Source organism: Cottoperca gobio, chromosome 15, assembly GCF_900634415.1.
Source record: "Cottoperca gobio chromosome 15, fCotGob3.1, whole genome shotgun sequence".
Taxonomy (NCBI): Eukaryota; Metazoa; Chordata; class Actinopteri; order Perciformes; family Bovichtidae; genus Cottoperca; species Cottoperca gobio.
Window position 1 is genome coordinate 8947726 of NC_041369.1, and position 23216 is coordinate 8970941.

Below are 23216 nucleotides of genomic sequence, written 5' to 3' on the forward strand. Positions count from 1 at the left end.
TGAAGGCGTAGGGAGGCGACCCTCTCGTCCACCGGGGTAAACTCCAACGTAGCGGCGCTCAGCCGGGGGCTAGTGAGTATCCCCACCCCGGCCCGACGCCTCACACCTTGGGCAACTCCGGAGAAGAATAGAGTCCAACCCCTATCCAGGAGTACGGTTCCAGAGCCAAGACTGTGCGTAGAGGTAAGCCCCACCAGATCCAACTGGTAGCGATCCACCTCCCGCACTAGTTCCGGCTCCTTCCCCCACAGAGAGGTGACGTTCCACGTCCCCAGAGCCAGCCTCTGATGCCCGGGTCTGGTCCGTCGAGGTCCCTGACCATCACTGCCACCCGTGTGACAGCGCAGCCGACCCCAGCGTTTTTTCCCATGAGTGGTGGGCCCACAGGATGGATGGATGGATGGATGGATGAGAGGCAACACGTAGCTTCTTCGGGCTGTGCCTGACCGGGCTCCGTGGCAAACCTGGCTACCAGGCGCTCGCTGTCGGGCCCTCCCTCTGGGCCTGGATCCAGACGGGGGCCCTGGGTTTCCTCCGGGCAGGGTCTCTCCTTTCCTTTCCCTTTTTTTCATGAAGTCGTTTTGAACCTTAGTCTGGCCCCTCGCCTGAGACCAATTTGCCTTGGGAGACCCTACCAGGAGTACTAGGCTCCAGACAACACAGCTCTCAGGTTCATAGGGACACACAAACCTCTCCACCACGATAAGGTGATGGTTCCCAGAGAGTCTTTCCGTTGAAATGTTTAATTCCAGCCTTCCTTTTCAAAGTTACCATTATTGTTGTTTATATCTATGACAGTCCATGATTAAATGAACAGACTCCTACCGTACTGTCTATAAGAATAGAGAGTGTGTGTGCTTTTAATGAATGACCATTCTTCCCCAGATAACCATTATTTTATTTGCCAACTTAACATGTACAGTACAAAGCAAAGGCTGTAATACATGCAGTGTTTGCCCTAGGTTTACTGCTTTGGGGGGATGCTGTCTGGGCTGGATGAGGTCCGTGCGACGGACAATGGTAGAGGAAACACTGACATACATTTGACTATTTCCAGCATTGAATAAAATGTGGAACAGAAATGACAAGCTCATGATTATTTAAAACAACTGGACATATGTGAATTAATGAAAAAGTTACCTTTTAAAAGCATAATAAAATTGGATTACATGTTTCATTCCTTGATTATAAAAGCCATGATATTACAACCCCTTTGTTAGGATGTTCATTGATCGCTTGGTTAATGATTTGACCTCCTGTAAGTACAGACAGGACAGTGCCAATGTGTTAAAAGAAGTGTAGTACGTTAACCGTTTTTCGACAAATATCAATAACATCATATATAAACCATTTCATCAGATGACAGCCACGAGAACAGACATATTTCCAAACTCTCCTAAGACTTGTCACAACAATTCCTTGTGATTATTAGGCGGTAACATTTTGCAAAATTATTTTTGCGAATGTCTGAGCCAACTCCTCCAGATCTGCCTTCAGTTCACTTGCTTCAGGTCGGTCTTCTGGCTTCTTACGCAGCATTAACTTGATGATTTGGTTCTGCAAAAAACAACACAAAACAATTTCTACAGAGATCTTTGTACCAACACTATTATCCTGTCATACTACAAAATCATTGAAGCTCCACTCCACAGTATTTCTTTAGCTGCTCTAGAGATGGACAGCTGTTGTAACGCTGCAAACCCTTTGTATGAAATACTGTCTCATGTGGGAAGTAAATCAGTAAGGATTATAAGAATATGGTAATATACCTCTTCTGGGAAAGTCTGCAAAAAGCCTGTGGGGAGAATCTGACTTCTGGTTTCCTTAAAAACCTGGTATTCATGCAGTGATAGAAGGATGAAAGAACATGTTCGTTAGTCTGAAATTGACAACGATTCCGTTGAACTTTACAAATAAAAAAAGACATTAAAAGATGAACAATGAATTTCCATATTATCTGCTATCTACAGTACATTGCTTTTGCGACATACAATACTGAAAATAAATCCACTAATAGTGTATACTTCACCTCTACTCTTTCGTGGCCAGAAGAGACTTTCCAAAGGAGTTCCAAGTATATCAACCCCAGAGGAAATATGTCCACTTTTCGGTCATAGGTCGTCCCCCTCTTTTGTGGTAAAATACAAACACATTATTGAGTAATTTAAATTCAGCAGCCTATCGTTATCCTTTCATTAGTCATCATCAGGGACGTGCAGTTAGGGGAGGCAGGGCAGAAAGAGCCTCCCCCGTCATCATGAAAAGTAAAAAAACAAATAACAATAAAATAAATATAAATGTATATTTGTCCACTGGTCTGTGCTATAACTGCATTTTCTGTATGATAATTTTGAAAGTCAAAATCGCTGAATTTGCGTATTCTCTGTTCAGATACAGGAGAGATGCGAGCCGAGGCAGCGACCAGCTGAGCCTCCCCTCGGATTGCGCAATCCCTTGCAAACTAGGTTGAGCGCATGCATTTGGCGCGTGCCTGTTGCTATCTCTCTGTATGTCGGCAATATAATGTTTACAGACACTTTGATTATGCGTCCTGACTTTCCATAGTCCAGTTAATGTATGTAATGTATGTGTGTAACACATTTAGTCTTGCTGATGTGACATAAAACCACAGTGAAAAGACGCCAGGTGAGGCAGACAGTACTCTGCCGCACTGAAGAGGGCGCACGTGAGCCCAATACTCTCTGAGCCGCTATAAATGTAATGTTCTTTTTTTGGCCGTGTGTGTGTGTGTGTGTGTGTGTGTGTGTGTGTGTGTGTGTGTGTGTGTGTGTGTGTGTGTGTGTGTGCTGATGTGTGTGAATGCTGATATGAGATAAGATATGAAAAATAACCAGTAGTCAATGTTCATGCTGCCAAGAAAATGAATAAGCTACTCAGTTGGGTTCATATATTTGTAAATCTGACTCTGAAAGAGTCAGTGCCTCCCCAGCCATGAACCTCACTGGTCATCATGAACGATTAACTAGGTATGCTCATGAGGTCAATGACGCTTCAGCTTCCAGTTCCCTTTGTACTGCTTACATTTGGAGTTTCATTTACATTTATATTTTGTTCTATTGACATAGAAGTTGTTACATACTTGACGTAAACCTTTTAATTTTACCTCTCTCACTGCCAACAGTACAGAGAGGTGAGGCAGAGCTTCAGGAGTCTACCTAATTAAGCCCGATAGAAGGACATACTGTATCTGTTAAGACAATAATACAGAAGAATTCAAAGTTATTGTCAGTGTAGATCATCTCACTTGTTCAGGAGCCATGTAAGATCGGGTTCCTTTGTTCTCTGTTCTGTCCATCATAGCAGAGTCATCATCTCCGGTGACCAGACCGAAGTCTCCAATCTTCACTTTTCCATCCACTCCAAACAGGATGTTTTCAGGCTTTACAGAAAAAAACAGAACATGAAACAATTAAACATCAACCTCATCCCGCAAAGTAACACATGGAGTCGTGAATTTAGAGCTCGAAAAGGATTTTATTAATGTAGTTGTGGTCGAAACCAGCATTATATCTAAACAGGAGGTGGTTACATTGGGAAGGGCTGTTTTGACTAATTTGTTGAGATACATGATTAAATGATAGGCTTATGCTCGTCCAAAAAAACTCTAATTAATATGACATTATCCTTAAAATATCTAGTTGCATTTTCAGTTTGAACAATTCTTCACTGTAGACACTAAAAGCAGTGAGTAAAATGCTTTATTCATTTTATTATCATTCTGTTAAATCCAATGTAAATGCCATCCATTAACAAGTGATATTATGTTCTAGGGTTTCAAAACCTGAAGCTTCCTCCATCCTACCAAAAATAATATTAATAGACATTACACTCCATGAACTCATGTCACAAACATTTACAAGACAGAAAAATAATAGTTAAGCAAATTCTTCCACTTCCTTTCAGTTGTACTTAGCTCCACTCTCTTGTGTAATTTACGGTTTCCAAATTTGTAGATTGTAAATACTACGTCCACTTCTTCTATACAGTCGCTGGCGGACGCTCATAAACCTGAAGTTACATATGGCTATACACGGCAGTCTGGTCTCACCTTAAGGTCTCTGTGGATGTGCTTCTTGGAGTGAATATATTCCACTGCACTAACGATTTGCTGAGCAATGCTTAGACTTTTTTTTCTTCTCTTGGAGTCTTGCGGAGACTGAGCGTTCTTATCATCAATCCACACTTTAAGTGTTTTTGTTTCACATAACTCCATCTCCATATAGAGGTACTTTGCTGATGAATCAACTGCAGACCTAGAAAAGAAAGAGATAAATGATTAAATTACCCTCCTCTGACTTGAAATTAAAAGTTAGGACTTAAAGGTTCTATACAACATTCAGAAAAATGTATGTAGCAGTAAACAACTATTTGCTACGTAAAGATGTAGTCCTGAGCAGAAATGTTGTAATCCAAGTTTCTGTTCTTAACACAGTTAGCCATCAGTGTTGAGAGCCGTGTGCAGGCAAACTTGGCCCAGACTCTGAATCATGGTGTAAATAGCCAGTATAAGTTAAGTACATGGGACTTACTGGGAAGAGCTGTAACTGCCAGATGAGCTTCCAGCTGAAATGTCACATTGGTATTCTGAATCCTCCATCCAAGCTGTGTAGTATCTGACAATATTAGGGTGGTGGAGGTCTGATAATGCCTCCACCTCTCGAAGAGCTTTCCTGATCCAAAGGAGAACAAAAATGGAATCAGTAAACAAAGTACTTGCATAAATACTACATAATGCACAGTGGAAACTTAATACTACATACTTACTCTTCACTGAGGACAATCTTTACTGCAAAATACTTTTTCAGCAGTTTATTTCTCGCTTTGTAAACAAGACCAAAGGCTCCGCTGCCAAGACGCTCCATGGAATCATAGTCTGAAGTAAACCTGTTGAGATTAACGCTATTGTTTAGGCAAAAATAATAAATATAGAAGTGTCTTCTTGATTGTACAGCAATTTTTGGGAGAGAGATTTAAGACCATATCAGTATAAAACACACATGCTTCTTTTTTAATGAAAATGTTTTTTTTCATACCTTGACAGGGTGGATATCCCATTCTGACTATTTCCCACATTCTTGTCTTTTACAGCATGCTTCGAGAATAAAAGAATAAAATAGGTTCAGCATGTTTAACTTATGCTCTGATAATTGAGTTTTATACACTTTTACACACTTTAAACTATTACAGTTTTTAGATTGTGTTGTAAAGTTCAGACCTGATCGTTGGACGAGTTCCATGAATCAGTGAATATTCCTGAGCTACTTGTACCCGTCGACATGCTTTGTGGCGATGCAAGAGACTCCCTAGAAGAATAAAAGAAGAAGAGAATAGAAGAGAATAAGAAGAGAACAGACCTGAGCTTCGAAAGAGTTTGATGAATCTTTGAATATTATTGAGTGACTCGTGCTTTGTGATGATGATTCATTGAATTCCCTAAGGAATTACAAGGAGAGACATGACTGCAGCTTTCTCAGTATTTAACTCAATGTTCTGCTCTCCTACTTATGACAATAACGCCAAATTCACACCGGGGAGCGGCGAAGCGTGGCCTGCCGCAATAATTAAATTTTTCTGCGCCGAAGTGCGTGTCCTTTAATTTCTGTCATTATGTGTGCCACAATAATATACTACCGATGTGAACCAAAAATTGTATCCTCCTTTTTTCCTTCGTTTATGTCCGTTTGATGTGTTTCATGTGAGAAGAAATTAGCTGTAACATAGAACACGTCAGAAGACTGATTGTACTCTCTAGCCGCACTTTGCCGCAAAAAGTTAAACTATCCCCAACTTTTAGTGTGGCCACACTTTGCCACAGAATCAAAACAGCTGATGCTGCAGCTTTCTATAGACATTGCATGGCAGCTCGCCGCAGGCCACACTTCTTCGCTCCCTGGTGTGAAGTCGGCATAAGTGCCTTACAGTGGAGTTGATGGCTCTGACAACAAAGATGGTGCACCACCTTCGGACACTGTTGATCTGACGGACACCTAAAATGCACAGAAAAGGTGACATAATGTTAAGACATCACAGGGAAAGAAAAGGTCAATGAAAAGTGAAATGCCTAGCTTAAATGTTTTACGTAAAAGGTTTTCAAAATAAAAGCACATAGGCTGTGGTAAATATAGTCTCTGTGAGCAGAATAGAGGCCGGAAATACCTTGCTGACTGGGGAGTCTGTCTGTTCTGGAAGAGCAGTCCATGCCAACTGAGCTGCATTTTGTTTGGCTTCCTTGGCAGTCTTACCCTCAGCCACAGGGTAGTCCTTGTTGTCAATTACTAATTTATAGAAGAATCTGTGTTGTTTTGAAATGAGGAGATAGTTTAGATCTTTATCTTAACATTTTATATAAAAACTGAAAATGAATCAAGAGTTGGCAGAGTGTCTATTCAGGTTACAGAGGTAAACGTTCATACTCACCGAGGAATATGAGCTGGACCGGATCTCTCCTCTTTAACGAATGTATGGCAGATGTTTTTTTTCTGACAGTAGTGGTTAACTAATCCGATATAATTCTTCTCTTTAAAGCTGTTGTCCTGAGAGCTCACACTCAGGTTTCTTGTCATATCACTGTAATAAATAAGTGACATTTCACACTGATAAAGAAGTGGAAATCAAACAATGCACTGGCTTTGTGATTTATTTACCTGGTTTTAGAAACAAGTTGATCTAGTTCCTCCTGTTGTTGAGCTGCTGTAGAGTTGTTACTCTCATCTGCAGTCTTGAAAATAAAAATAAGATACAATTTTGAGATGGTTCACACAGAGGACTGCTAAGTATGTGACACCCTACAACAAAATACGCTTTTAGGCCTATGATTCGTCTTTTACTTTTAATACTAGAGGCTTGTTTCCAACCCACACTTTTAAATATTTATGACCACTTTTACAGTAAGCCAGGACAACAAAATGTCATTTGAATTGTACATTGTATAATCTCTAAATGACAATAAAGTGTTTTGATTAATTTGATTGTTAAGAAAGAGGACAACAAATCTTACTGTGTCATCAGAGTCCTGATGTTCGCTCCCAAATAGGCCTGTCAGGGCATTTTTAGCTGCATTAAACTTGGCTATCTTCTTCGTCTTCCCCACACCACCGGGATAGACTTTGCCATTTAGGACTACCCTCTGGGTGAATCTGTAGAGGAATTGTCAGATTACTGTTATACAGGCAGTCTTGAAATGATGTTAGTGGGGCTGGGGTGCATTAAATTACATGAATCGGCACACGACAATATTCAGCCTCTAGGACAGGGGTCGGCAACCTTTACTATCTAAGGAGCCATTTGGCCCCTCTTCCACCAAATAAGATTTGTCTGGAGCGACAAAACATATTTGATAACACAGCTTATAGATTTAATATATAGTTATACTATATTTGTTGCATTTATGAAATTACAGAATGACAATAAAATAAACTGTTGCTATTTTTACCTGTTTTAACAAAGGAAAACACCAAACTCTTTTGAAGAGAAGGAAAAACTGGCATGTTTAGGCCTACTTTGAAATAAATTAAACACAGAACTATGCAGGCCTATTTGAGTCCTCCCATATTTGTTGAATAAAATAAAATAAAATGAATATAATATAAAAATACACAAAACAATAAAAAATACAATATAAAAATGAAATGAATAAAAAATGTAGCCCACTTTGAAATAAAAAAACGTATAGCTGATTAAAAAGAGTAAACATAAAAAATAGGCCAGTTTGCACCTCATTATGTCCGTTTTAGTGTGTTTTCATCCACATGGAGGTGGTGATCATTTATTTGGCTTTTAAACAATTCGCAACAGCCTCACAAATGTCCCACAAAATGTCTTCCAACATTACATGTTGCTCATTTCTCACCACATATCAAGCACACAGGTAAGCCAGCATTGTTGATAGGGAAAGGGAAAGCAAATGTATCTGTCCACGCAGAATTAAACTATTTTCCTCCAAAACTTTTTTTGGTTTTATCCATGGTTAGCATACAGAGTTAGGCGGGGGTCTGCAACTCAAGATACGCCACCTGCAGGGAAAGGCGGTGCCCATAGACGCAGAAGTTGATGAAATATTAAAAAATATATTTTATTTCAGTGTCATATCACCTCGAACTCCAAGATAAGAGGTGTTCCCTTTGAAAGATTGTCCACTGTGCAACAAAAAATACATGTTCCATGTTTTTTTTTGTCAAAGCTACAGGGAGCCACTTCAGAGGGGTTAAAGAGCCATGTGGCTCCTGAGCCGCAGGTTGCCGACCCCTGGAGGAGGTAATCATCCATGTTGTAAGTACTGTGGGACTCCACCTGGATATTCAGCACTACAGCCTAATTCAATTGTGATTATATTCATAGGCTGAAATTGCAACACAGTATATTTATTCAAACCTTGTACTAAAGTACAATTTTTAAGGTACTTGTACCTCATTTTTGAAACTTTTTACCACTCCTCTTTCACATTTACCTGAACACAATTACTATTTACTTCACCAATAAAGATTGTACATATCACAGGACATAACTGATGCAGAGAATAACTAGTTATTCCTTATATATTAATATATATGTGTGTGTGTGTGTATATATATATATATATATATATATATATATATATATATATATATATATATATATATATATATATATATATATATATATATATATCATTTGATAATTATATGGCATATATTTATTGTAGAAATTGATTACTTACTGCACTGTGGACATTGTAAAATACCAAAGTACCAAAAAAGTATTTTAATATGCATTATGCTGTGTTTATGTGATAAGAATGGTTTAATTGTGATAAATCTGAGACACATTTTAAAGAATATATGAGGCAGTAATGACTCAGGAATGACCCATGCCTTTGTGCCGTGAATAACAAGTTGCAAGTCCTTATGGGCAAATGTGTGAACCTCTGAACCCGCAGCGCCGTGTTTTGATACATTTATTCTGTATTTAGTTGGTTGTCTCTAACCAACAAGTAGTTTCCTGATATTTTAAAGGTTTTATGATTTACTGTGTGTCCTCCTAGAATGTAAAAATGTTTTTCAGTAAGAAGCCTAATAACCTTGATGTTGAGCTCCCACCACCAGGATAATGTATCTACACCATACCTGTCAACCCTAACCCGTTTTTCCCGGGATTATCCCGTATTTCTAACCTTTAAAAAAAAGAAAAAAGACCTAATTAAAAAAGGTGTAAAGTGTCCTCCGGTACAGCAGGTGGCAGTATTATGTTTAACTTTAGCTGAAAAACGTTATCCGCCAGTAAACACACAGAAGAAGAAAACAGGAACAATAACACAGAGAAGAAGATGAAAAGAGATGGATGAGTCACAGTGAACGGGAGATAGATGGAGACGCAGTTGTACCTGCCAAACAAGTTAAAACTTTATGCAAGTAACTAGACAAATGGGAGGAGACCTTCCCTTATTTAATAAAACGCAGAGTCGGGCAAACTCGTGCTTATTGTAAAGTGTGCCGCTCAGATGTTAGCATCGCACACGGCGGAATAAGCGATGTTAGTCAGCATGAAACATTGTCCAAGCACAAGCACAAAACATACACTGTCAATGACTTCATGTGTGACAAGAACTGTGTCGGAGGCAGATCAAGAGACCAAAGCTGAGGGAAAGATGTCGATGCTAAAAATAATGTAGCCTTCATCTTCTGCGTTGATTTCAGTCGCAGTGACGCGGACATGTTTCCAGACTCTTCCATCGCAAGGAAGTCCTCGTCGGGGAAACAAAAGCCACACAACTCATCAATAAATTGATGATAATAACTAATAAATAAAACAAATAAATCTTATAAACATGTCTGTACAAGTAATACTTTAAATAAACATGTATTTCCTGAATTCCCGTCCCTTATGTGTTTACATTTACATTACATGGGGGCTGGTGGCTGAGAGCTGTGAAGGTATGGACGGACTCCGCCAAAGAAATTCCCTTATTTTGAAATTCTCATGTTGACAGGTATGATCTACACAGGTATGCACAACCCACAGGTAACATACATATTTAACTCACGTTTTATTGTGGCTGGGACCAGCAGACTCAACGTCCTCGTAGAGCAGTTTAGATCCTGTTTTCTGAACGTGCTCGTTTAGTCTAGCGATATAGTTTCCACTTTCCATCTTAAATTACATAAAACTGGAAACAAAATATAAAGCTCACGATACTTTTGTATACCGTCCTATCTCTGCTGCAGTCCGGCGTAAATATGTTCTTGGTTTCGATTCAGTTTAATTTTAGATACCTTTAAGTTTCGATTTCCTCGCCTGAAACGTCATCACGTAACATTACGTTGCTTGACTATCTGAATCATGAATTCAATTTGTACGTAGAAACATGAATCCTGATGACAAACAGAAAAACGTAGCTTACATTGTTGCTTTTTAAATAACTATTGTCTGTAGTCCCTGCTTTAGGTATATTGACCTTTTGGATGTTATTGTTTATTTATCATGTTTAGATACCCATTTTGATTTAATTTCATTTAATTATCTACATTTTTACACAGTGGAATCTTTGATGAATGTCTGTCTATTCAAACTGTTCGATGAAGACACCAATACATTTAAAAATCGAAACTAAAAACTTGCACCATTTATAAAATAAAAAAAAGAACTGCTGGCAAAATTGCAGACATTATAGCAGCACAAGTTTGTGCAGAATTGAGTTAATCGGTCCAGTGGTGTGCACACAATGTCTAAAGGAGGGCAATAATCTTAAACAGGATTAATCTTAAAAACATGTTATAGGGTTCATGTTTGGTCTCAGCAGGGCTGAGCTCCGATTGTTGCCATGGCTGGTTGTATCTGACTGTGGGGATGGTATTAGTCATAACGCTGTGATAAAATGGCAATTGAAAGTCACGTGTAGTTTTACAATGCTGACATGGCCAATGTTACCATCTTACTGTTTGTGCTGTAACAATAGCCAGCCAGTCACAATCACAGCCACAACTAGGCACTTGAAGTAGCCACAGGTGAACTTTGGCCAACCGTAGGGGCACTGCATTTAAGCCGAATAACTGAGACATAAAGTGTCTCTTTAAGACAGACATATCATGATCACAAATAGACCATTCTGCTCATCACATTTCTGCACACCAGTGACCTTCTGCTTATTCCTACCACAAAGCAGGATTACACCTGACAGTCTTTGACCCGTTTGATGCCCTTTTATAATCTTTAGTGGTTTAGGATGACGGAACTACCTATACCTCTAAATGTTTCTTAGACCTTAATCTGAAAATCAAACAAAACTCCAATTTGATCTTGAAAGAAAATACTCATATATCACATATAAGTGTTATTCCTTTGTCAGAAATGCTGTCTCTTCATATCTGAACACAGTCAATGACATACGTCTTTGCACGTCTGTCCGTCCTGGGAGAGGGATCCCTCCTCAGTTGCTCTCCCTGAGGTTTCTTCCATTCTTCCCCCTTTAATTATGGGGTTTCTTTTAGGACGTTGTGCGATGCGAGGGTCTAAGGACAGAGGGTGTCGTAACCTGTACAGTCTGTAAAGCACACTGAGACAAATGTATCATTTGTGATATTGGGCTATACAAATACATTTGATTTGATTTAATTTGATAATCATGAAGTACAACAAGCATTTGATACATGAAGATTTTCTGGAACGAGGGCACATTCCTTAATACAGACTCATTTTAATGTAAAAACAAAGCAGTTCATCAGTAGAGGACTCCACATTATCGAGCCCCCACTAAAATAATCAAATTGTGCAAAATATAACAAACTATTTATTACAAAGCAAAGGGTGTAATGTTACATCACATTAAACACATTTGACCATTTTCAGCATAGAATACATTATTTCAATAGCAGTTGGTAACAGGACCTGATCATTAGTTAAAAAGTAATAATTGTACTCAGCTCATTCCACGTCAGATCAGATGGAGGTTCTTGTTTAGATTTGAGATAAAAAAAAAAGAAAAAAGCCATTTGACACCATTAGAATTGTATAGTTCTTTGCCCCTGGGAATGTTGTCATTTTCACCCCCTAAAAACATCTCAGGCAGGAAGCCATTTTCAGGGTTCAGTATCTTAGTAAATGTAACTCCTACAGTCATGACATTTGGTAGTGTCACAGATATGTCGTACACGAGAACCAAATGATTGAAAAGGCACAAGCAGAGGAGGTACTTTTCAATACTGGCCTTTGAATTGGTCGTTTTGGGGCCCCAGGCAGTCCCCTAAAGTACATACATATGGACATTTCCATATTTCCAGACAGCATCACAGTCATTGATTGACGTTATACCAAATTTCATGACAAGCCAAGGTTGCAATTGTTTTCCTTTTTGAGAAGCCAAAATGGTGAAGTGGACTCATTCCTCGGACCAGGAACATTTGTGTGAAAAGTGTTGCATATGTGGACATTTTGTGTGTGAAGTTACAAGTTCCTTCCATGTCGTCTTCATGTTTACATTTAACAAGCTGAGGCTTACTATTAACCAACTACCCATGCATAGACCTGCATTGAGCAATGTAGACATAAACTGAAATATCACAATAAGCGTAATGTTTATTTAAACACATGATGGTGCTGTAATAATGGCTAGTGAGGTGAAGATTAATGCTACTTACAGGTAACATTGCTACAGCAATCCTACAGCACAACAATGCTGCAAAATGGTTCCTCAAGTCATTTATTCGCAGAAAGGAAGCGCTCAAAAGTCACTTCAATGTCTTTGGAGCATGTAACATAGAACATGTAAAGTTGGCACTGAAAAAATAGCATCTGATGGATCTCTCTTATATATCCAATGACATTCCTTTTCAATCACACCTGATGCTAAGAATCAGATGTACCAGAGAGGTTTCCTCCAGTGCTCAATATACTATATGCATGGTAAGCCATAATAAGCCTATATCTTGTTCAATTTAAACATGGAGACAACATGGAAGGAACGTGTAACTTTACACACAAGATGCCCCCATACAGACCCCTTTTCACACATATTCATGCTCCTAGATATAAATCCACTTTGTGCCACATCTCAGATTCTGATGGTGTGGGGTATATACTGCCTGTGGCCCCAAAATGACCTATTTGGTACTTTTTTTATTACATTTTCCAGTTCCAGTAATGAAAGATATGTCACCTGCTTGTCCCTTTCAATCATTTGGATTCTGTGCCCCTGATTTGTACAGAAGCCTAATGCATTAACTTGAGGAAAAAACATTTGCCTTGTTTTTCTGAATTAACGAGATTTATTATCTCAGAATTCCATGAAAGGTTTTCACGGAAAAAAACAACTCTGCTACGTCTTTCTAACCAGATACCTTAAAATCCTAAGAGAAGCTTGTTTAATTGAGAGCTCTATTTCATGAAAGCAAAGATGTCCTGCCTGTTTAGTTTAAACCAGCACTGAGGAACCTATGAATGACGTGAGTGCAACTGAGGCCCTGTGTCTCTTGAGTCACCATGGAGTCAACCTGAATGCATTTCAGATGCATCATCTTATGTGAAGCATGCTTCATCGGTTCAACTGATCCTGGAGAAACAATGCAATGTAATTTATAACAAAACCATCTATATTACTTAAAGACAAGTGTATCTCCCACTGTCTCAAACCCAGACCATATTAAAACTGTATTCATGTAACAGGCCGGACATATTTGCTTCCATGAAATCGAGCTCTGAAGTAAATGAGAGCTTCTCTTGGGATTTTGAGGTGTCTCGTTCATTCGGGAAAACAGAGCAGAATTGTTTTTCTATGAAAACGTTTCCCACAATTCTGAGATAACAATTTTGTTAATTCAGAAAAAAACAGGGCAAATATGTTTTCCTCGAGTGAATGCGTTACACTTCGGAATGACCAATTCTCTGATTAAAGTGCACATGGTTATGTGCCTTTTCCCATCAATAGTACATAATTATGATACCTTTCGTCACATCAGTTCATGAAAACATGATTAATTATTATTATTAAAAGAGACCCTCCCCATAGCAAATAAAAACTTTGCAGGAAAAGTATTATTGAATATGATGCTGAATATCCATGTGTGTGACTACTGATGCTTTCACCTGTTGTTTCACTATTTCCTTGTAATAATCAGAAGGTTTTACCGTCGCGGCACATATCTTTAAGCATTGTGAGTGTACGAGTGCACTCTTCCAAGTCCATCTTTAGTTTACTTGCTTCAGGTCGGTCTTCTGGCTTCACACACAGCATTGACTGAATGATTTTGTTCTGCAACAATGAACAAAAAGAGCAGTTATTGTGATCTCCATGATATCAGTGTCTACGAGGCCCCACTTAACTCAAGCTGACTCGGGCAACCTTTCAAAGTAAAATCATCTGTCCTACTTGATATTTAACATTTTAACAGTGCAGAGCCCTTTACCCCAGAACTGCCTACCTTTTGGAAAATATTGTTTCATGTGCTAAGCAAAAGAAAGAACACTGCTGTACCTCCAGGGGAAAGTTGGGTGGAAATCCTTGAGGAAGTTTCTGGTTTCTGACATCATCCCAAATCTAGAATTAATGCAGTGAGAAAAGGGAGGAAGAACATGTTATTGGCGTAATACAAATCGATAAGATGTCCAAAATGTCACAGATGGCATTTTGACATGTCACAGTCGGGAAAGCACAGGTGTAAAGAATGAAATGAATGATGGCTAAATGGCTGGAATTGATTGTGGAATCTCAATAACTCACCGCTTTTCTTTCATGGCCAACGTTCCAAAGGAGTTCAAAATATATCAACCCCAAAGCAAATATGTCCACTTTTCGGTCATAAATGCTGCTCCTGCTCTTCTGTCATAAAACAAGAGCACAATAATAACAAAAGGCAATTTAGCTCTACAGCACCACTAGTGTTAAAATATCCAAAGGTCTCTCTTTGATAAGCAATAGTTAATAAAACAGAAGACTAAAGTTAATGTCAGTACATCTCACCTGCTCAGGTGCCATGTATGACGGGGTTCCTTTGTACACCGTTCTCTCGATCAGGTTCTCAGCATCGTCGTCGTTCTCATCAGTGACCAGACCAAAGTCTCCGATCTTCACCTCTCCATCTTGCCCAAACATGATGTTGGCAGGCTAATCAAGGGAAAGAAATAAACAAACTTGTAGCTTCATGTCTGATGTGGTGTATCAGATCACTTCATTCACTTCGTCTCACCTTCAGGTCTCTGTGGATGAGCATCTTGGAGTGAATGTACTCGACTCCATTGACTATTTGCTGATTAATAGTTAGACTTTCTTCTCTTCTCTTGGAGTCTCGCAGAGATTTCTTCACATTCTGAACATTTTTCTCGTCTATCCAAACTCTTAATGTTTTGGTGTCACACAACTCCATCTGAATATAGAAGAACTTTACCGGTGAATTACCGGTCGACCTACAAAAGAAGGAACAGAAAAACTGTGAAATGACATACCTTCACGTTTAGCAAATTAAGTACAGGACAGCAGTGTTCCTTTAGAAGACTATGACGAAAAATGGGAAAAACATTTTGACTAGAAATGACTAAATGTTGTCAATGTTTTCGTCAACTAAAACTACGAATAATAAAAAATGACTAAAACTAATAAGCACTTTCAACTCAAGAGTAAGACTAAATCTAAAAAACTAGCTGCCAAAATGAACACTGCAGTACAGTAAGGATTAGTCGACATGTCTTACAGTGAAGAGCTGCAGCTGTCGTCTGCACTGTCCCATTGGTATCCTGAATCCTCCAACCAACACGTGTAGTATCGAACAATATTGCTGTGATGGAGGTCAGATAATGCCGTCACCTCCCGTATAACTTTTTTGATCCTATTGAGAACAAGAACATGGCTCATGAAACTTTCAACTCATTTTGCACTTTGAAAACTAACAATAAAAAACAATACATTGCTTGTTTGAAAATGGAAACAAAATGAAACAGCTTTCATTCTTTACTTACTCTTTGCAGCGGACAATCTTTATAGCATAATACTTCTTCAACAGTTTTAGTTTTGCCTTAAAAACATGACCAAAGTTTCCTTTGCCGAGGCAAACTATGGAGTCAAATTCAGATGTAAACCTGTTGAAATGAACACAAGTATTGTTCAGGCAAAAAGGTAAAAATACATATAAGATGTCAAAATCAAGCTAATATTGTAATTCAAGGTTTTCATTTTCCATACCTTGAGATCACTGACTGGGTTGTTGTTTTCTTACTCGGACTATTTTCTGTTTTCTTGCCAGTGAAATTGGCCATATCCTTAATTTAAAAAACAAAAGTCACGATATAGAGATACAAATGTTAAACAAACAACAACAAGATAAACTAACATGATTAATATCTTCTTACCTCTTTGCTGTTTCTGGGGGAATTTTGGAAATTTGCTGCAATTCTAACAAAAATAAATAAAAGAATCAGCAACAACATCATGTGAAATATTATGTACTGTAGCTTTACAGTGAGTCTGACAAGTTGGTTTACCTTATTCTTGGCTTCACACCAGGACTTTGAATCTTTGTAATTGGAAATAGGAAAATATAGCCAATTATATTTAAGCATACAGTCAAATCCCATCATATAGGGTCCTAAAGAAGTCCACCTTTACTTCTCAGAGTACAATGTTGTGATGAGAACTAAACTAACACGGCTGCAATTACTCACACTCTTCGTTTTGCTTTATCACCAAAAACATGTGTAATCCGAAAAAGCATCCTGGTAATTAAATAAATCAACCACGACATAATTAAGAGGATAAATAAGGAAATAACAGACCTGATCCCCAGGAGGACTGGATGCATTTGTAGTCGTTGGCACACTTTTAGATTTAGCATCACGTGACTCCCTTGGAGAATAAAATGAGACACTTTAGTAGAATATTCTCAACATCAAACTTTACCATATGCTGTGCTTCTCAGTCCATCCCTTACGTTGTGCTTGGTGCTGTGGACAGACTGGCTGGCGCACCGTCATCGGACAACAAAGATACCTGAAAGCACAAAGGATGAGCTCGGCTGTTACATAGTATCATGCTTCGTAGTGATTGGGGATGTCAGTTTTGGTTCATTTTACTTTCGATAGCTAGACACCCATTAACCGCTAACTAACCTAATCATTTTTAAGAAGAAAAAAAGCAAAATGACGTGAAATCCATATTCATTTAGGGGTGCTGAACCAAGTTTTAACAAATGTCACCTTAACCCAATTATCTACACTACACATTTGGAAGCAAAACAAAAAAAGTTGATGCATAGTAAATTTGTTTGCATGCACAAACATGGTTACAGTGGTATGTAAAATGACATTTACAATGGACAGCTGCTCCAAAGAAATAGGGGGCAGTATTTCACCTTTTAAACTGGGTCCATGCAATCTCTAATGTTCATATTTTAGTTGTAGTGGTTTGGCATCTTTATTGTATTCTAATGTATTCATTATATTGTGTATTGGGTTTACTTCTGTGTAATGCCTGTCAGTCAGTGGACAAGAATACGCATTTGACCAAACTGCTGAAACTCTGAGAGTTGATCAAAAAACACTGCTGTCTTATAGGAGCTAGTCAGCTAGCATGCTAATGTCAGTAAATATCTCTGTAACACAACACATAGACGTCTTTGACATGACGTCAACACTGTTACCTCTTCACATTCTGTTGATAATGTTAGTTCATTGTTTTAAGTTCAAATTCTGGCATATCTTACACATTGAACCTTTAAAAGAAAGTAAGCTGTGGCTATGGTTTCGTGGAGCAGAACAACTGATGGTTACGTAAAAGCCTCAGAAATCATATAGCCTGTTCAATAAGCTACTTGGTGGCATGTGGAAAACCATAAATTATTATTTTAAAACAGAAAAGATTAAACACCTTTCCTTCCTCTTCTTGATGCACCACTGTATTTCTCCTCTCCAGTCTTGAAAACAAACTATGATTGTATATTGATTCATGGATTGAAGTGCAGCTTGTGTAACATTTGCACTCAAACTTTCACGACAATATTACAGACAATGACAAGCAAGTCAATTCCTCTCTGCCCTCTGCACTTTTCTAGGCCTTTCATTGAGCCAGGAGAAACTATTGTGTATTACTACTTACCTCTGTAGTTTTACTGCCACATATGTCATGATAAGCAAGCTTGGCTGCTTCCTCCTTAGCTTCCTTCTTTGTTTTCCCAGAGGCAGCTGGATACTCTTTATCACCAACCACGAAGCAACAGCATCTAATATCGTAAAAACGTTTAGTTAATATATTTTAAAATCGTGACAAAATAGCTACAAATGTGGATGCAGTTCAGAGGCTTACAGAGTCGCATTATTTGGTCCTGGTCTTATTGACTCCACAGCCTTTATAATCAGCCTGTTCTTCTGACCATGTTCATTGAGCCAACATATGTAGTTGGGTTGAATGATACTTGTCTGATGAACCGGAGCAGCAGAAGCTTCAGCCGCATTTTCTGTCTGTTAAGATAATGACAAATAATGACAAAAGTGTGCCATAAATCTATACTTGGGAATACAAAAACATACACATGCAAGTCAATAAAGAGGTTAAATAATCTTACACGGTCAACTGCTTCCTCCAACAAGCACTTCAGGGCATTGCTAGCTGCACTCTGTTTGGCTTCCTTCTTGTTACTCCCCATGCCATCGGGATACGCCGTACCATTCACGAATGCTCTTACGGTAAATCTTAGAAGACATTATAAAAAAAACCTTTGTTAAACATGCAAGATGATGAAAGAATGAGGTGTGTTGTAGGTTGCACTACAAAGACATGAATCACTTGATTAACATCCCCACAGGTGAAGTTATTAACTTATTTTGTTGGACCACCTTAGGCCCTCATTGGGAAACAATGCTGCCGTTGTTTGGGGTAGTTGCTATTGAGATGCCGAAGTTTATTGTTTATGAATGTGGCACAGACGATATGAATGGAATTACCTACTTAGTTATACGTGTTATTCCATACACCATCATTTCAAGGATTTCTAATTTGAATATTTTTTTTAAAAAAAGGCACAAGATCACCTAACCCCATATTAAATATATTAAATATAATTGATTATTTTAATTCAATTTGTATTGTAGACTGTATTCATATGATTCATAAGAAGGCAATGGGACGTTTATCTATGTTGCACATTTCATACAGAAAGGGCAACTCGAAATGCTTGAAGAAGAATGAAAACAGCTTAAAAAATAAAAACAGCATAAACATTAAAATGCAAATAAAAAGAATCGGAATAATAGATAGGTCATGAATATTCTGTGTAATATACAATCCACTCTGAAAATATACTTTAATGATATCACACATCTTGGTAACGTTATAGTGAATATTTTTTTAAAGATTGTGTTGTTAAATACCAAAAAACTAATTTCAATATGCTTGTCCTGTATGTACGATACACATATATCTTACAAAGACAATGAAAAGGAAGAATCACTAAATGTGGAACCTGTAAATGCATCTAAGTATAATGTGTAGCATCATAATATTTACAGGGTGGCACATAGTATGTTATACATGTGCTGCTCATGCGTACTCAGCTGCACCGGTGATCTCGTGCCTTCTAACGTTATGTTCAAATTAGAAAGGCTTGAAACTGAATAGGGGTTGTTTGTAAACATGCAACATAAAATACATATACAATAACACATATAAATAAGTGCGAAATTACATACATATCCTCTGTGCCACATAAACGTCAGCAGCTCACCAGTAGATGCTCCAAACAACGGCAGCTGATGCGGCATGTCAGTGGCGAAAGTGCCAATGCTAGCCGGCGCTGCCACTATTTGAGCCAGCCCCAACTGCACTAATCTTGCAACTCGAACAAAAGATGCTCTATAACTACGAACAACTCACTTCCTAAATATGTCCCAGATAACTTCAAATCCTGCATTCATGTCTTAGAAAGTCATGAATCCCACCAGAGAATGAATGCGACTCACGTTCTAATGTGATCAGGGCCAACAGATCCGACGTCCTCATATCTCAGCTCCAAGCGCTCTTTCTGTGCATACTCGTTTAGTTTAGCTACGTCCATTATACACAACACAGTCAGACTATCATCTCTAAGAGCAAATCTTAGAATACTAACTATACATGTGCCTGTTCCTCTTTACGTCTACGCTTCTTCGTCTTCTTTATACGTCGATTCAGCCGAACCCACATTAAGTTTCGTTTTCTCTGCTAACGTCACACATCATGGCCCCTTCAAATGTCGTCTGAATTATCAAACGCGTTGAGTGAAAACTATCACCGTGGATACGTTGTTTATAAAATCGGGATGTAACTCTTTAGTTGATGAAAAGTGTTATGTGCTTGTTTTGGCTAGCAGTTAGGTAAACTATTCTTTTAATAATATTTTTTTGACGGTCATTATACTATATTTTAAATAACTCCTGCTTGACTTTTGTTTTCTAGTTGAAATGTTTGTAGCTTCAATACAATGTGTGCTTACATTGCTTAGACCCATGGGAACTGGAGTTATTAATGCTATAAAAAACTAATCGTTGAAGAGGGTTTTTGTCAAGCAAGTAGTTGACCCATATAAATTTACAACTGAGGCAAAATGGCAGATTACAATGACACCTTACATTATGTTCAGTAAAGCAAACCCAGAGTAATTTATTGTATTATAAGTAGCTAACAATATATAATATAACAAGGTATACATCTTCAAACATTTAATGAAAACACAGATTGCTCTTGAAACATGTCTAAAAAATGTTAGTGCATCTTTTCAAAATATAAAACCTAAAAAAGGTATCCTAAATTTCCCACAGGATTTCTAAATGTAAAAAAAAAAAAATCAAGACTGCCACACACAAACAACATAAACAGTGAGGTTCTTCCACAGATGGACAACAGACTCAAATGTGGATATAGATACATATTCCTCCACTTCTGATCACTTAAGTCCCTGATTTGCTTATCAAAGCCAAGTGTGATGAGCCTCTTACACATTGTAAAATGCTGTCTGCACTCACTTCCACATATAATGTCTCCAGGGTCAAACATTTGTAACTGATGTTTCATTGGGAACTACTGCGCATACTATTTTTTTATCAAGTTCATTCGTGATCTGCTGCTGTATCCCCGGGACAGTTAGAGCACAAGTCCTCTTCATCTGTAAAAAGAAAAAAAATATATATATCTGCAAAGACAATAAAAACAACAATACAACTACAGCCATGTTGTCATCACTCTTACCATTGTAGGTGGTCCCACACCATATGCAGTAAAAATGGATTCCTCTCAAATAGGATGTCAAAATTTGCAGTTTGTCAAAGGACTGTAACAGAGAGGCACATATAAAATACATTAATTTTACTCTGGATTAATCTCCACAGAATCCTACAAGATGCATTTATCGCACCATATGCCAGTATAGTAACTGTGTACTATACACTGGCAGACTATGCCACTATGTCCTATGTTGGCAACAAGTCTTTGCGGTAATATTATGACATATTACCATACATTTATTTGACGACCAAATTGATTTGGAATCATATATTAGGATTACACATTACGTCACCGATAACAAGGTAAACTAAATACTGACTGTTAATTCCACAATTTCCTCTTCATCCTCTTTGTCCTCTTTTTCCTCTTTTTCCTCCTCCTCCTCATCCTCCTCCTCCTCCTTAACACCATCTTCCTCGTCATCAGTCTCTACTTTAGGCCAGTACCAGTCTTCCCTGGGGACAGTGATGCCCTGAAAAGCCAATTGAGACAAAAGATTCAAACACAGAAAACCACCAGTGCTGTTTCTATACTGTGAATTGACAAAATGTACATATTTGTTATTCTCTGGCTTAAGGCATGGTCATGTTTTGTATTTATTCTCAATGCAGAGAGATAGAGATCTGCAAAAACAGCATTAGCACTGTGATGTAGTGATGAGCCTGTGCTATAGCATTCCTCTAACCTTCTGGCTGTCAAGCTGCTCACAGGCTCGCTGACTCTTTCTGAGATCTCCTTCAATCTTTCGCTCCTCTCTCTCTGTCCTTACTCTTGACCTGGAATAAAGAAACACAACAGCACACACGCAGACTATGAAACATTTGTATTATTAGGAGGGGGATAATGTTCAGAGGCATAGTGCATTTCATAGACGGCTGCAAAATTCACCTAAAATCTTCCAGAGACTTGGTCTCATTGTGTTGTTTGGCTCGTACTTTCTGACGATAATGTTCAAGGTCCTCCTCTGCTTTTCTTTTCTTCACTTCTTCCATTCCAATTCCACCTCTGTCTGATTTAGCATTCAAAGACAAGTACACAAACACTGTTAGCCATCAATTGGATTGCACATACTGTTACCAAATATACTTAAACGGTGTAAACTTGCCTACCAGTTTTAATATTTAGAGGAATTGGATCAACCCTCCCAGCGCCTGAAGAAGTAACAGAGATTAACATTAATATACACAACAAATGTGAAACAGATTTAAAAATAAGATAATTCAGTAAAGAAGAAACTTGCCTGCCTTCCCAAGGCCTTGACCAACTTTGTAACCCATTTTCTGCAGAAGTGCAAATCCCTTGTTCTCATTGCAAATGGTGTTTTGTAAAGCTGCCTCTCTGCTTTCCTTCTCCTGCTCCTTGTAGGTTTTCTGACGGTTCTTGATGTTCGTCTCCATATGCTGTGTCTCCTTCTTCATAGCCTGTTTCACCCGCCTAACCATGCTGACACCTGGCTTCACATCTTGTCTGACAGAGGAACATAGAAACAGTTATTGTGATAACACAACATTGCTGTAAACTCCCACTATATTTTCACAACTGACACTTCTTTGAAAATTCCCGAATTAACTGTATGTGTATAGGACTGATACCACACGGCAATACAATACATTATGTAATGTATTAGCTAAATAAAAAAATTCGACCATGATTTCGACACCCTCAGGTTTTAATATAAACAGCAAACACAAGAATCGCTTACATTTTAGTGAGAAATGCATCAGACATATAGTCCTCTTCCTCATCAGACATTATGGCCGCACAAAAGAGAAAATATTTGAAGGAAAGAACAGCTACAGCGCTAAATTAATAACCCGACTGTGTATTTGTATTTGCTTTACTGATGTTTGGTTCGCTCGAATATACATTCCGAGTAGCTACAAGGTAGGTAACGAGTACACAGTTCCGGCAATTTTTACAAATAATTCAGAATACGGTATTTATTTTGAAGGTACAGAGACAACTGTGGGGAAATTATACACATAGT

The 23216-nt window shown here is 38.3% G+C and overlaps 2 protein-coding genes across 3 annotated transcripts; both read right to left on the reverse strand.

Moving 5' to 3' along the window:
• Positions 1-1415: 1415 nt before the first annotated feature.
• LOC115020250 (uncharacterized) lies at positions 1416-20154 on the reverse strand. Its single transcript, XM_029450203.1, has 31 exons — positions 19930-20154; positions 18537-18663; positions 18278-18432; positions 18071-18194; positions 16908-16966; positions 16753-16822; positions 16462-16493; positions 16330-16372; positions 16163-16239; positions 15940-16059; positions 15675-15809; positions 15174-15390; positions 14948-15091; positions 14708-14806; positions 14462-14524; positions 14105-14239; positions 10040-10146; positions 7019-7157; positions 6666-6739; positions 6439-6588; positions 6178-6313; positions 5941-6008; positions 5376-5454; positions 5055-5113; positions 4786-4905; positions 4551-4691; positions 4070-4274; positions 3266-3400; positions 2030-2128; positions 1770-1832; positions 1416-1557 (listed from the first exon to the last, which is right to left on the reverse strand). Exons 1-31 carry the CDS (start codon positions 20022-20024, stop codon positions 1429-1431), a joined length of 3399 nt encoding a protein of 1132 aa, XP_029306063.1. The 5' UTR covers positions 20025-20154; the 3' UTR covers positions 1416-1428.
• A 429-nt stretch (positions 20155-20583) lies between these two features.
• Positions 20584-23081, reverse strand: gpatch11 (G patch domain containing 11). 2 transcript variants are annotated; one of them, XM_029450122.1, is made up of 8 exons: positions 22932-23081; positions 22470-22696; positions 22339-22380; positions 22118-22238; positions 21915-22005; positions 21549-21701; positions 21194-21275; positions 20584-21110 (listed from the first exon to the last, which is right to left on the reverse strand). In XM_029450122.1, exons 1-8 carry the CDS (start codon positions 22979-22981, stop codon positions 21055-21057), a joined length of 822 nt encoding a protein of 273 aa, XP_029305982.1. In that variant the 5' UTR covers positions 22982-23081; the 3' UTR covers positions 20584-21054. The 2 variants fall into 2 exon arrangements, with proteins under 2 accessions (XP_029305982.1, XP_029305983.1); XM_029450123.1 differs by having other exon boundaries at positions 22470-22691; positions 22932-23072.
• Between the last annotated feature and the right edge of the window lie 135 nt (positions 23082-23216).